We start from the raw sequence: 14,200 nt of genomic DNA, 5'->3' as shown, positions 1-14,200 counted from the left end.
ACAAACACAACAGTTTTAATTATCACTTACATTTTATAGATGTACGTCACACAAATGTGTTCAAATCACTATGCTAGGCAACGCACAACACAGGAGCAATGATTATTTTTACAAGGAAAACTAATAAGGTGGTCAGAACAGACAAGACAACACCTTTGTATAGAGCATGTGATTCATTGGGACAAATGGAGTAAATGCCTAATTAATAAAGGAGTGGTCTAACTTATGTGTATAGAAACATGGACAATGCATCTCTGTTGTAATAACACATGTAAGGCTAGAGATGATGCACCTAAAATCAACAAAGAGGTTCCCACAAAGTCAATATCACCTTGCTTAAATAATTAATCAAGAGTTCAACAAAATCAGGGACCAGAGCTCTACTTTTTAAAGCTAAGCTGGTATTCCAGTTCACAGAAATTCCAGGGTGTACTTGAATGGCTGCAGTCTCTAGAATTGCTTTCAAGTCTGGATGCAGGTCCTTCTGGGAATGGTCCCATCTTGAAATGAACTGCAGCTATGTTTCATGTACCTTGTGTAAACACGCTGCTTTTTGGAGAGTTTGATGTAGAGGCCAATTCAATCCCAAAGAGGAAGGCCACCCAAAGAAGTGATGTAAGTACAGGATTGGTTTGCTCTGTTTTACCAGACCATACTCTGTTTCGCTTCTGACCTCTTCAATGCACATTCTTCAATGGAGTGATAATGAGCTGAGAAATGGTGGGCAGGACTGAAATCAACACAACAATGACAGAGTTCATCCTCAGAGAGAGGTCACCAAAAATCACAGAAGCACAGTATCACTGTGGATTTAATTGGAGGATCCAGCTAACCTTCAAGGATATTGCAATAGAAGTTCTGTTCCAGCTACACAAGGACCAGTGTCTGGTCACTAAGAAGACTCAGTTTGTAAATTATTCTGAGCTTAAGAAAGCCCAACTGGGATATTGCATTATGTTTGCTGTATGTTCCTCCTTTGTACATGCATAATCTTCCTAAGGCTCAGCTACTACATGTTTTCCCATGGGTAAGAAAATGCCATCTTAAGTCCTCAGTCCTGACTTAGTATCTCCATTGTACAGGCATGAAAAAAAAAAAAAAAAGCAAACAAAATCACCAATCAAATAAACAACAACAGAAGCAACAACAACAAAATCAAACAAAAAACAAGTAGATAATGTAACTCAAGTCATTTTTGCATCACTCATGTGATACCTTGAGATTCCTTTCAAAGGAGCTTACTGCTCCTTAGACAGGTGCTTAGCACTTCCCAGTGCATAATTCCATCAAGTTGGCTGAAATTGCCTCAAAACAGTTAGTAAAAAATCACTATTTTTTTTTTCACAAGCTTTTGCCACTCTGTAATCTTTCAAATGAAGATTAATTATAGTGCTCTTCCAAACTGAAATTTCAGGAAACACTGACAAAGATGTGACAAACATGATGGACCTGGGAAAAATGAATGTAGTTCCTTTGATTTGAGTGCTAACCTTTTGATGCACAAGTCCTCAGGATCTGTCGTTTCACAACAATAACAATGAACAAAAACAATGGATTTTGTGTGGTTGAGGAGAGAAAGAGCCAGAGTTGTGATACTGTGGTACTAATCTGTACCAGGTGAGAAAAGCAGGTCGTGTTCAGGACAAGAAATTCTCAGAAGTCTGTTGACACTACAGAAAGCCATAAAGAATCCCAACTGTCTATATTTTAGGTAGTATGCTACGATGTTACAGCAACTCAGCCTGCTAGATAAACTCAGACAGAAGTTACACCATTCTGGTATGCAGATATTTTCCTTTTCGGACTGATTTTTTCAAGCAATGATAACTGAGTAACATAATTGACTGGACTGTTTTCTCTGGACATTGTACCATGTTTGTGTGTGAAGCTCAGGTACTCTTGATACTGCCATTTGCACAGTTGTTTCTTGAGTTCACTTTGAACCTACGGAAAAGGAATTATAAAAACAATCAGAAAACAAAGACTTTTTCATTGGAGATAAAATGACCTTTCATAGGTCATTGAAGATAAAATATGCCAAAATTTCTATGTGACTGCTAGGCCCATATACACCCAAACCAATAAAGATTAAGCCTTAACGCATTTTTAGGTGGACTTAAATCATACACCCATTCACACTAAAATAAATAATAAATAAACAAACTATTAACAAAATTCAGAGGATGACAAGGAAGTTTTTCTTTCTTTTTGTAGTTTCTTTCTTTATTGTTGTATTTCTACCACATAAATATTTCCACCTTTTTTTTTTTTTTTTTTTTTTTTTTTTATATATATTACAGATATTTTTCCTCATACCAAGTCCGTGCCTTCCTGTTGTGACCTGCAGTGTAAAATATGACCGCACAAGGTCCTTCTCCAGGTTTTCAGTTTATCCATATTGAAATCCCTCTTACAGATCTCTTACTGATTTTGGAAGATACTGAACCAACTTAAAAATATATTACATTACATTACACTATTTATACAGAGAAATCCAGATAAATCTCATTCTTTCTGTTGGAAGCTGCTTTTAAAATGATAAAGCTCTGTAAAATGTACTCTAGGGATTGTATCTAAATTCTAAGAACGCGGCAAAAAGAGAAAAGAAAGTGCTTGAGCAAAACTGCAGAATTCATATAAGATGCGCTGGAGAAGAAAAGGGAAAGGGAAAGGGAAAGGGAAAGGGAAAGGGAAAGGGAAAGGGAAAGGGAAAGGGAAAGGGAAAGGGAAAGGGAAAGGGAAAGGGAAAGGGAAAGGGAAAGGGAAAGGGAAAGGGAAAGGGAAAGGGAAAGGGAAAGGGAAAGGGAAAGGGAAAACACACCAGGATAAAACAAACCTAAAGTACAATGTTACAAGCTTTCCACTGAGACATCATCATGATAGCTATCAGACAAAGCAGAAAAAATGTCCCCTGACAGAAAAGTCACCAACCATTTGTAAAGGGTCACAGCTTCAAAGCTTATTGTGTATCCTTCTGTCAGAATTATATGAATAAAAATAAAGTCAACAAAGGTACCAAGGGAAAAAGAGATAGGGGTATTTCATGTGTTCAGGAATAGATCAAAGCACAAATCAGTTCTGGAAACAGGAAAAAGAAAAAACAAGAGAGGCCCATGAGTTTCAAAGGTTTTGATAATTTTATATACTTGCTACTCACCTCTGCATTTGAGAAACAATATAGAAGTGCAACAACAAAACCCTAGGACAGGGAGAATAGAGAGGGGAAAAAATCAGCCATCAGGATTTGAAGCATAGAAACAGGAGGAAAAAAAAATCATCTTTCATTCAAACTTCAAGTAAGACAGCAAAAATATTTTTCCATTGTTCCATTGGGATTTATGTAATGTGGAACTATTTAATGGGTTTTCAAATTTGGATTCAATGTCTCAGTGGACTGGTGACACTACATATATATAATTGACTTTTTATGGAGGCACTAAGGACTAAATCACAGTTCACTGTATCCTACAAACAAATTCTTCCCCAGATAAGGTAGTAGGGACCTTCACCTTGTACAAGGCTATATTTTCACTAGTAAATAAAGTTGGTGAGGACCTGTTCTTGGTTTGCATGTTTTCTTCTAAATTATCTTCTTTCACTCACAAGAGGATGTCTGTGTCCAAAGAACTTATTGGGAATGGTCTTGGGTTCATATTCAGCCAGACCTGCAGTCAGACCTCTTTTGGGTGAGGGTTAGTCAGCCCACACCCAAAACTTTTCATAGACTGTGCTAACACAGGCAGATACTAGACAGTGATAAACTACATCTTCATATATAAACTGAATGAAGCACAGCCCTGAGCACTGGCCCTTGCTTCTCCACCTAGTTAAAATGGTAACATGGTCCAATGAACAAATTTGGCTTAGGCCAAAAGTGGTGGGGTACAGAGGAAAGAGGAAGGAAAAAGACCTCAAGTATTTACCAGTCCGTGGCCTTCCAAAACCAGGATATCATTCTGGACAGTGTTATAGCAAATAAAAGAAGCACAGAAGTGTTAAGATGATGGATTTACTACTGCTGAAGTGTAAGGGCAGAACAGGTTACTATATATTATCATTATTTTTTCATTTCTCGTATCATCACCTTTATTACATGTGGAATTAAGTTTCAATCAGATCTTCTTAATCCATAGCCTGATCTTCATGGCACTCAGTCATTGTTATTCAAAAAATGTAGATGTGCTTTTTTGTGATTATTAATATGAAGTCTGAGTCAGAACTCAAGACTAGCACTGGATTTTAAATAATAAGATAGTGGAACAACAGAGAGAGCTTGTACTGGAGTAAAATAGAATGTGTGTGTTGAATTTAGACACATTGTTAACATCTGCTGTAATAACCAAACAAAAATGTAAAATTCCCAAAAGTGAGGTGTTTCAGCCCAAACTTCCTAGGACTCAAACTTTTTGTTCAGCTTACCTGAAAGGATCCCAAGCCTAGCTCAATGTAAAGGCGAGCTTCCAGACCAGTGCTTTCTGGGAAAAATGCAAATACAATATAGTGCACTCCAAAGAGTGGGATCAAGAGTAATGTGGATTTAGCAAGCCTCCTGGAAAACCAATAATTAAAGAACAAGGTACTGTTAGAATTACAAAGTTAGTGATGACAGTTATGTGTTGGAACAAATTTTACTATGGAGGACAAGTCCAGAATGGAGGCAACTACATCCAATGAAGTTACAGAAATATTACTTTCTGCCACTCTCACTGTCAACACCTGGTCAGCAAAGATGAATCAGCATGCAAGTTTTCCAGACTGACCTTTAAGGGTCTTCTCCCTGCTATGTATGCAAAGGCTGAGGCACCAAATTACCTCCTGAGACCAATCTCAATCAAACAAAAGTGTGGGATACAAAGACAGCTTTACTTTGTTATTTCTTCTGGGGACATCTCTCTATGTATAGTAACCAATGGAACATTTTGTGGTCCTGTCTGTAAAGCAATTTCTTAGAACAAGTAACATTGGTCAACTTCAAAAGACCCTGCAATACTTACACAAAGTGGCTTGAATGGCTCCCTCCTCCGTCCTGAGATTTCAATTTGTGAACTAGAATTCTGATCACATTAATAAATATAATAAAGTTAATCTGAAAAGAAAAAACAGAATCGGTAAATTTATTACAAATCAGGAAGCATCTTCAGTTGATACAAACGAAGTAAGAATCTCCCATAATAGTAATTGCACTGATATAAACCAGTGAAGATTTGCTCTCAGATCAAATAAGTATAATTAGAAATATTCGTTTTTCCCACCAATATAGTATTACATTTAAAGATATGCTGAGTGAATTTAGTCCTGCATATCTGAATGTCATTATATGTTTGATATTATCTCATTGTACTCACTGTCAACACACAGATGATCTTCTGTGGTTTAAATAGTCCCTCCAGTTCCCTTCATCATTAATAATAGGGATTATAACAGACACAGTCATAAATGACATATTCTTTACTTTCTGAATTTAGATAGAATGAGTCTGTGTATAACGGAATTTTTGTCTTAAGTTTACATCCTAGCAACTCATTGTAAAAATATACTAGATAAAATGACTTAGATATATTTCTTGATTTAAGTTAGCTTCATATTATCTAGGAGTTCTTGCCAGTATGGTTTGCCTTTCTTCAGAAACGGATTACAGAGGCACAGATAAGAACATAGTATATAGAATGTCTGTGGAAAAGTGATTCTATAATGTCCTAGTGTGACTCTTGAAAATTTACCTTAGACTGTAATTTAGAGTTTTTTTTGGGAAAAAAAAATAAAAATAAAATAAAAAATGTTACATACTATACAATAATTTTCACCTATTTGAAATTCAAAAGAAATCAAACATAGCATGTGCTACTGTGCTTTTTTTTTTCCACCTTACTGAAAGAAAGCACTAGAATATGTCAGATTTCAAAAGATGCTCAAGAAAAAAAATGCAAATCATACTAATACAGTTAGCAGAATGGGGCCTTTGATGATCCATAACACTACTCCATTTTCATCGTCATCCCAACATCTGAAACAGCAAACAAAAACAGTAATATTATCTATACCATATGAGCTTTTCCAAACTGTTTCTGTCACTGAACAGGGAGGTGACAGACATTTTGAAATGACTATTCAAAGGCCTCTGCTTCTACTTCTTCCCCAGTACCTCCCCCAGAAATTCTGTACAGCCCAATTTAAAGGAATTTTATTCGGTAAGAGCCAAGGGCTAAAGAACTAAAGTGAAGTCAAGAAATACACATATTTTCAGGCTTCTTTCCTACTCTCTTGTTGAGAAAAAAAAATAAATAAATAAAATAAAAAATAAAGTTTTACAGAGTACAAATTAGGTACTAAACTGCTATACCTCCAGGAATATAGGAGTATAAGGATTTTGGTGTCATAAGGGAAGCAGATACATGTAAGAAAAATCTAGACCTCTATCAAAGGTACCCTGAAGGCAGAGAGCAAAATAGGATTTTGGTCTTTGTTGGGAGGCTGTTAATGTAATTAGCATGAATAACATTTAATTTTTTCCTCCCTTCAGTCAAGTTCCATACATGCTAGTTTTTCTCATTCTCCATCTTCCTTTATTTTCTCTTCCAGTTTTGTCACACAGAACACTTGGCTACATGTCTAAGATGTTTCTTTGCAACATGAGTTCAGACCAGCTGTCTGAAGGACATGGGTTTCCCTCTTAGATATTAGGCAAAAAAGAGAGTGGTTCTGATACTGTGGTTTGTTTATATATCTATTATCAAAGGAGCGACCAAACAAATGTAGATATCTGCAATGAGATACATTTGACTTTTTAAATGTCTTCATTGGTGCTATTCCACTACAGTTCTTTTGCAAAGATTATCAGTGCAACAGGATATGATTCACCTTACCTTAAAGTAGGCACATAAAGTATATCAGACAAGCAAACTGAGTGAGTAGACCTTTTGCTGGAAGAGCATCCAAAGTTCAAACGCTGTTCAGCCTTCAGCCTTCAGCCCCCTCTTTAACCCTGTGAGAACTTCTCAGAATGCTCATTCATCCATCTTTCCCTGAACTTTCTTTGCAACTGGAGTATCTTGTGCCAGTTTCTTCTGCTATAGATTCAAGAAATAAACCCAATACTCTGGCCATTCTGGCATCTGCACTGGGATTATTATTTTTCAGCCTAAATTATTTATACATTTCATCTGAACCTATACATATATACATACATGTATGTTTACTTAATGAATATTCTGCTTGCAGAAAAGTACTTTTATATATCACTATTTCCTGACTGATATCCATGTCTCTAAATTGGTGAGACCTGGATTTGACAGATGGACTACTTGGTGGGTAAGGAATTGTCTGGAAAGTCATACTCAAAGAGTTACAGTCGACAGCCCAATACGCTAGCGGATATTAGTAATGAGTGATGTTCCTGTGGGATTGCTACTGGGATCAGCGTTGTTTAACATCTTTGTAGGTGACATGGACATTGGGATCAAGTGCACCCTCAGCAAGTTTGATGATGACACCAAGCTGTATGGTTTGCTCAACACATTGAAGGGAAGGGATGACATCTAGAGGGACCTGGACAGGCTTGAGAGGTGGGTCTGTGCAAACCTCATGAGGTTCAACAAGGTAAAGCACAAGGTCAAGGACATGGGCCAGGGCAATCCCAAGCACAAATACAAGCTGGGCAGAGAATGGATTGAGAGCAGACCTGATGAGAAGGACATGGGGGTGTTGATGAATGGGAAACTCATCATGAGCTGGCAAGGTGCGCTGGCAGAAAACCAACCATATCCTGAGCTGCATCAAAAGCAGCATGGCCAGCAGGGTGAGGGAGGAGATTTTACCCCTCTGCTCTGCTCCCATGAGACCCTACCTGGAGCCCTGCACTCAGCTCTGGGGCCCTCAACACAAGAAGGACAGGGAGCTGTTAGAGCAAGTCCAGAGGAGGTCATGAGGATACTCAGATGCTGGAGCATCTCTGCTGTGGAGACAGGCTGAGGGAGTTGGTGTTGTTCAGCCTGGAGAAGAAAAGGCTTCAGGAGACCTTGTAGTAGCCATCTAGTGCATAAAGTACAGGAAAGCTGGAGAGGGACTCTGTCAGGAAGTGTAGTGACTAAGTAAGCAGTAACAGCTTTAAACGTAAAGAGTGTATATTAGATATAAGGAAGATTTTTTTTTTTTACTGAGAAGGAGGTGAGGCACTGGCACAGGTTGCCCAGAAAAGCCACAGATGTCCCATCCCTGAACGTGTTCAAAGCCAAGCTGGATGGGGCTTTGGTCAACCTAGTGTGGTGGGAGGTGTCCCTACCCATGACATAGGGTTTGGAATCAGATAATCTTTAAGATTAGATCATCTACCCCAATGTGTTCTATGATTCTTTGGAAAAGGAGCAGCAGGAAAGGAGGAGAAATGAAATCCTTCTTGCACCTTTTCTGGCTACAAAAAGAAAAAGTACATGCTTTGGAAAGGTAGACTACTTCCACTTATGAAACACTGCAGTGGAGAACATGTACTACAGATATACTGCAGTAATACAAAAAGAGGAAAATAGGACGTACCAATGTGGTAGACTATAATACTTATTATTTCTACACAATTTAAGTGAGTCCTGAGGAGGTAGGTATAAAATAATATCTTTTCCAACTTATCATCCATGTGAAATAACCTGAAGGCTTTCAGGGCAACCCTTAGTAAACAATCTTCTGCTTTATAACTGACTTTCATACTGAAAGATAAAGAATAATTATAATTATATATATATATATATATATAAAGATTCAAATAAAGGGATGAAAATAACACATGAAACTACCTATCAAGACATAACAATGTGTTTGTTTTCAAGGTACAGGTGTGAAAAGACTAGAGCTAGATATAAATGGCTGTTTTTAAACAGAAGTATTGGTTTTCTTAAAAAAAAAAAAAAAAATCAAGAGTTGGGGATTAGAAAACTAGTGAAATTTTAATTCTTACTATGGCATTTCCAAATTTTATTACTCAGTATATGTGCAACAAAATCAGAAGACTGAAAATTATTTTCTCACTTTTTTATGAAGTTTTATGGTTGGAGGCATGACTTTGGAAAAATATTTTTGTTTTAAATTTCTATTTTTTTCCCTGTTAATAAATCAAAATATAATATAAAATAGGATGACATCGGCTTCCTTACCCAAGCTCTGACTTACCCAGTATTCTGTTGGTGTATTCTTGTGAGGACCCAAGTAAACATCACAGCAGTGGGAGCTCCTGGACAGATCAACGTAGAAAACAATATAATTTTTTTAATGCCATGTCCCATGGAAACTTTATTGCAAGAAGTTTCACAGTACAGCAGATTGGATGCACATTAAATTTCAGACAATGGGACAGACAATCTTGAAATGACTTTACGGAAGAACTTAACTCTCAGTTCAGAGGGAAGGAAAAAAAAAAAAAGAATAGGAGAACGAAATAAAAATGAAAAAGAATAGAAGAATAGGGGATGCTGTGAAAAAATGTTTTCAAAAATATGAGCTAGGATTACTTGTAGGTTTGGATATAAATTAAGAGCAGATGTGCAGCTGAAAGAATCATTTATTGAGCTACAGCTATTTTGTCTTGTGAATAGTGGTCAGAACACAATACTTTGTACACTAGCTGGAAGAATTTATCTTTCCTTCCTTCCTTCCTTCCTTCCTTCCTTCCTTCCTTCCTTCCTTCCTTCCTTCCTTCCTTCCTTCCTTCCTTCCTTCCTTCCTTCCTTCCTTCCTTCCTTCCTTCCTTCCTTCCTTCCTTCCTTCCTTCCTTCTCTCCTTCCTTCCTTCTTTTTTTTTATCTTTTCTTGACAAGCCTCTACCAATCCTTGTAAAACAGTCAACTTGAAAGCATTCATAATAAGCATTTATAATTTCTTTCCAATCTTTGCTATTGATTCTGCATTTGTGAGTGAATAACTATTTACATTTTATTATTATTATTATTGTTGTTGTTATAATTAATTAATTAATTAATTAATTTCCTTTGTAACAGGTCTTTAAACTAGCAATTTCTTTTGCTTTCCATCAGTGGGTTTCCAAAGACTAAGTGCCTTTCAAATATGCCACAAAAGAACAAAGTGACATTCACACTGATAAATCAAATTAAATATAGATACTGTCTATTTGAGTATCATATAGAATATGTAGAAAAAGCTCAGAAATTGTCATTCCTAACTTTTGTTCAAAGCTTTTATAATGGGATAATATTCAGTTTAAGTTGACTTTTTAATTAATGAAAGGAAAAAATTATATCCATATTACCTGTGATCTGAGTTGCCCCTGAGATGTCTCTCACTTTTGACTTTTTATACTACAATATCAATTGAGGTGTTTCTGTTCTTATCTCAAGTTAGCTGTGATGAATTAAGACCTAAGTGTTTAGTTTCTGGCAATCATAATTGAAATAGCTCCAAATTGGCATCCTCTTTATAAAATTCAGATTTAAAAAATTTTAGTTACATAAATAAAGTTTAAGAATCTGAAGATGGAGGCAAAAATGCTATCTACTTTAGAAGAATGTGGATTTTACTTCTAATCCAAAAGTGTTATGTAACCACTCAATTTAAGCACCTCAATTTTAGAATAGCCAAGGTGAAATACAGGAATATCTGAGAGTCACAATAGACAATTCTCTGCAGTGAAAGAAAATGTGTGCTTTTTTTGTGCCACATTCTGATAATGGGAGATATTTTTAATTGTTGTATAAACTCAAAAGATTCCTTAAAGACAGCGAATGTCTTTGGAAAAATAAATAAATAGAATTTTTGATTCCTAGACCTGAACTCATGCGATCTCAGATATCTATTTCTGCCTACCAAAAGCAAAATGTCAATTTAAAGTTAGTCACTCAAATTTCTTTAGTCAGTGGATGAAGACAAGATGTTTTCAGGATGTTATCCAGGCACATTAGTCATCTGTTTGAAGACTGGATTAATCACTACCACAGCATGACTGCCTCATTCTACTGCTGCAGGAAAAACCTGGAGAGATAGTTTAGATTAGATGATTAACTTTTAAATGACAGTAGTTGCATGAAATTAATTCCAGTCATAAACAGGAGTGATGTAGTCTTTCGAGTAGGCATATCCAAGTACTTCTAATATTCTGTTCTACCCTCTCCATCAAAGTTTTAAGTGGTGAAAAATCTACCAAGATAAGAGGAAAGGCAGAATAATGGTATGGTTTTGATGTAGTACTACTGCATGAAAAGGCACCTTTCATCAAAGGAAATTATCAAAGGAAATCTCAGAATATTTTGTTTAGTTCTAAAAGTAAATGGAAATACTAAACAACACAGAGTGGAAAAGAGTACTAACCCCAGCCAGCAAATATGAACCACCATACATATTGCTTGTCTGAAACAAAGGTCAGCAAAAGCAGTGTTTGTAGGTATATCCCTTCTATAAGAAGCCAGAAGAAATTGGCTAAAATACTGAACTGGAAGAATGCTACAGCAGCTTTACAAGCAACCTGGAAATACAGAGGAATAAAAAAACCTTATTAGGTCTATTCTCCATTGGGTTTGGATTCTCTACAAGTATAAGGAAAAAATCAAATTTGCCAGACAAAAATGAGGAAATTAATACAAGGTTTCAGCAAGTATGGGATTCCATCATTTCAGTTAATTTTCTGTTTTTTGAAAAGAAAACATTGGGCCTCTTTTATAGAATTTGTGATAGAAATTGATACAGCTCCATTAGGTTCAACAAGGCTGTACCTATATACCAATTCTGGATGTAATGTAACCCATAGCACTTGATCTTTTTGTTTGTAAGGTATTGATTGCTTTAAGATTTCAGTTCTTGCAAACTAAAGAGAAATTGGATTAAGAAATCTACATGTTCTCTTCAGGTCATGAATTAAGTATTAACTCAATGGAAGACAGTAGGGAAGTTTAGTACCGTTGACATTAGGCAGTGGTCCATAGTTTCATCTGCAAACAAAACAGCATCTTTGGTGAAAACAGCAATTGCTCTCAGGATAAAGGAGACAAACAGGTGCATATGGATGTAATTCCGTGTACAGTGGAATTTTCTGACATAGAAAAAGAAAAGGAAAATGTTTTTTCAAGAGAAATTTCTCATCTGAACTCAGACAGGAATGCAGGGTGACTTTAGACACTTTCCAAGGCAAATAATCTGTCATCTGAGAGGCAGCTAGGCAAACAGGATCACAGCAGTTATTATCTGTTTGCTCTACTAAAAGTGTTAGCTTAATTGTCCTTGAATTGCCACACATTTAAAGCAGATGCCAGGAGCAGAGAATAACTCTGGGACTCTTGGGCTATACTGCAATAGTGCCTTCTAATTATCCTAAATAACTTTTTTTTTTTTTTTTTTTTTTTTTGTTAAACAAGACTGCAACAGGCTCTCCAGCTCCTTTCTTGCTGGAGGAGAACAGAGAGGATTGAATAGGTGTCAGCTGCTTGTTGTGGGATTACTAACAGAGAAGCAGTTGTCTTACTCCAGGCTGTATTTCCCTGGATGTCCTGTCCATGGTTTGGCCTTGAGATGAAGGAATCTCCTTCAAGGTTTGGACATATCAGCCTCCTGGTCCTGGGTCCTTCTATAGGAGATATGACCTTTGAGACTGTCAGTTTACACCACCTAGGAAGTTGCTTCTGTGGTCTGCACTCCTGCCTGGAAAGTAGACTTAACATTTTTGTTCAGGTTCATTGCAGCCAGTCTAAACCAGGATCCATTTCCTAATATCCGACAGTATCAAGCATGACATTTAATTTCTTTAAACCTCTTTCCATTGTTCCTTATTATGTCTTTCACAGAGGGAATGAACAATTTAGAATGACTACAGGTTCAGGGCATGAGACATACTCAGTTTCTGCAGAATATGTCCTGCTATGTACTGGAGGAATAGTTATCTTATGTTAATAGCAATAACAGCTTGAAGCATTACTACTGTATGGTGCAATCATAGAGAATAAGACAGACTGTCCAGTCAGCTTTATTGTTTTAGTGTCTGCAGGGAAATGCCACAACATGAATAAAAGAACACATTTCCATTGATAGTATAATGCCTGAGAAAGGTTTGAAAATAGTTAAAAAACAAAAACACAGAAGGTTTGGAAGGAATTAGGATAAGGCTGTCTTGAGACATCCTGAAAAGAGACTTTTCTTTTTTACCTGAAGGCAGCAAAGACAATTAGAGCTGTAATGAGTGAAGTCACTGATGCTGCATAGCCAGCAGTGTAGACACGCCAAAATGCAGAATAATACGATTTCTATGAGAAAAAGAGAACAAAGATCAATGCTGGTGGTTATGCAGCATGCATGCTGGTGTGCTCATTTCACTAAGCTACAGTTTCCCTTATCAGTCATTCCCATCCCCTCCATGCTGCTTTAGGTGCTAAAGATCTGATTCAGGTTTTCCCTCCATCACTAACATGTCGTTTTTCCTTTGAACCCTTCAAAACCTTATGCATGAGACAGGTTCCACAGCCCACCAACTCATCCGAAATAGTGACCATAAAATAGTTTGAGCGTGCTTAACAAGAAGATGTTAACTTTGTTATGTAACTATGATTCTTCTTCTAGGTACATATGGACGCTAGGGCACTGAAACCTGCTGATGGGTGATTTGTGAGTCAGTAACTTTAGACTTGGGCCAGATTGTACTCCATTAAGGTCAAAGGATGTTTTCTGCTGATTCGAGAATTGTTGGTTTTCATAAACAGCTATAGTTAAATAATAAATAAAACTTGCATTTTGCAGGAGAGGAAAGCAAAATTCTGTGAAAAAGCATTTCATTCACTGGCCTTACAGCTGTAACACTGTAAATTCTTTGTAGTTTATTTGTTTCTTTGCTTTGCATTCAAATAGTCTATTTCAAAAAAAAAAAAATACAATTTTATTTGGCTTTAGCTATGCACATTTTATTCTGATTCACTACAGGTTCACCTAACTATTCAAAATCCTAAGAAACTAAATTCTCTGAATTTAGTTTCAAATTTCCTCCTTGCAAATGCAGTGGAGACTTTGTTCTCTAATTGATCCAAACTGCATTTATCTAAAAGGCAGCATATCTAGGTTGAGACAATATATTAGCATTTTTAAGTAGATCTATAAGTAAATCAGTAACCCTGACAATTTAGGAATCACCCTTATGTTTTTGAAATACTGCTAATCTTTTATATGATATTTTCAAAACAAAAGTACAAATTGAAAAATAGATCCTTCAGATGAATAAGGAAGTATTT

General features: G+C 36.4%; 1 protein-coding gene across 1 annotated transcript in view; it reads right to left on the bottom strand.

Annotated features, from left to right (window-relative positions):
- Positions 1 to 1,438: 1,438 nt before the first annotated feature.
- LOC116486307 (vasoactive intestinal polypeptide receptor 1-like) overlaps positions 1,439 to 14,200 on the bottom strand; it is a 29,887-nt gene continuing 17,125 nt past the window's right edge. The window contains exons 5-13 of the mRNA XM_032182427.1: positions 13,128 to 13,225; positions 11,889 to 12,021; positions 11,304 to 11,457; positions 9,157 to 9,217; positions 5,935 to 6,004; positions 4,995 to 5,086; positions 4,420 to 4,549; positions 3,158 to 3,199; positions 1,439 to 1,944 (exon numbers count right to left, since the gene is read on the bottom strand). Of these exons, the coding sequence (XP_032038318.1) occupies positions 1,756 to 1,944; positions 3,158 to 3,199; positions 4,420 to 4,549; positions 4,995 to 5,086; positions 5,935 to 6,004; positions 9,157 to 9,217; positions 11,304 to 11,457; positions 11,889 to 12,021; positions 13,128 to 13,225 (969 nt within the window). The 3' untranslated portion in view covers positions 1,439 to 1,755. The remainder of the gene's footprint in view (positions 1,945 to 3,157; positions 3,200 to 4,419; positions 4,550 to 4,994; positions 5,087 to 5,934; positions 6,005 to 9,156; positions 9,218 to 11,303; positions 11,458 to 11,888; positions 12,022 to 13,127; positions 13,226 to 14,200) is intronic.

The sequence above is a fragment of the Aythya fuligula genome, chromosome 2, assembly GCF_009819795.1.
Source record: "Aythya fuligula isolate bAytFul2 chromosome 2, bAytFul2.pri, whole genome shotgun sequence".
Lineage (NCBI taxonomy): Eukaryota > Metazoa > Chordata > Aves > Anseriformes > Anatidae > Aythya > Aythya fuligula.
This window is presented reverse-complemented; position numbering and strand designations above follow the sequence as displayed.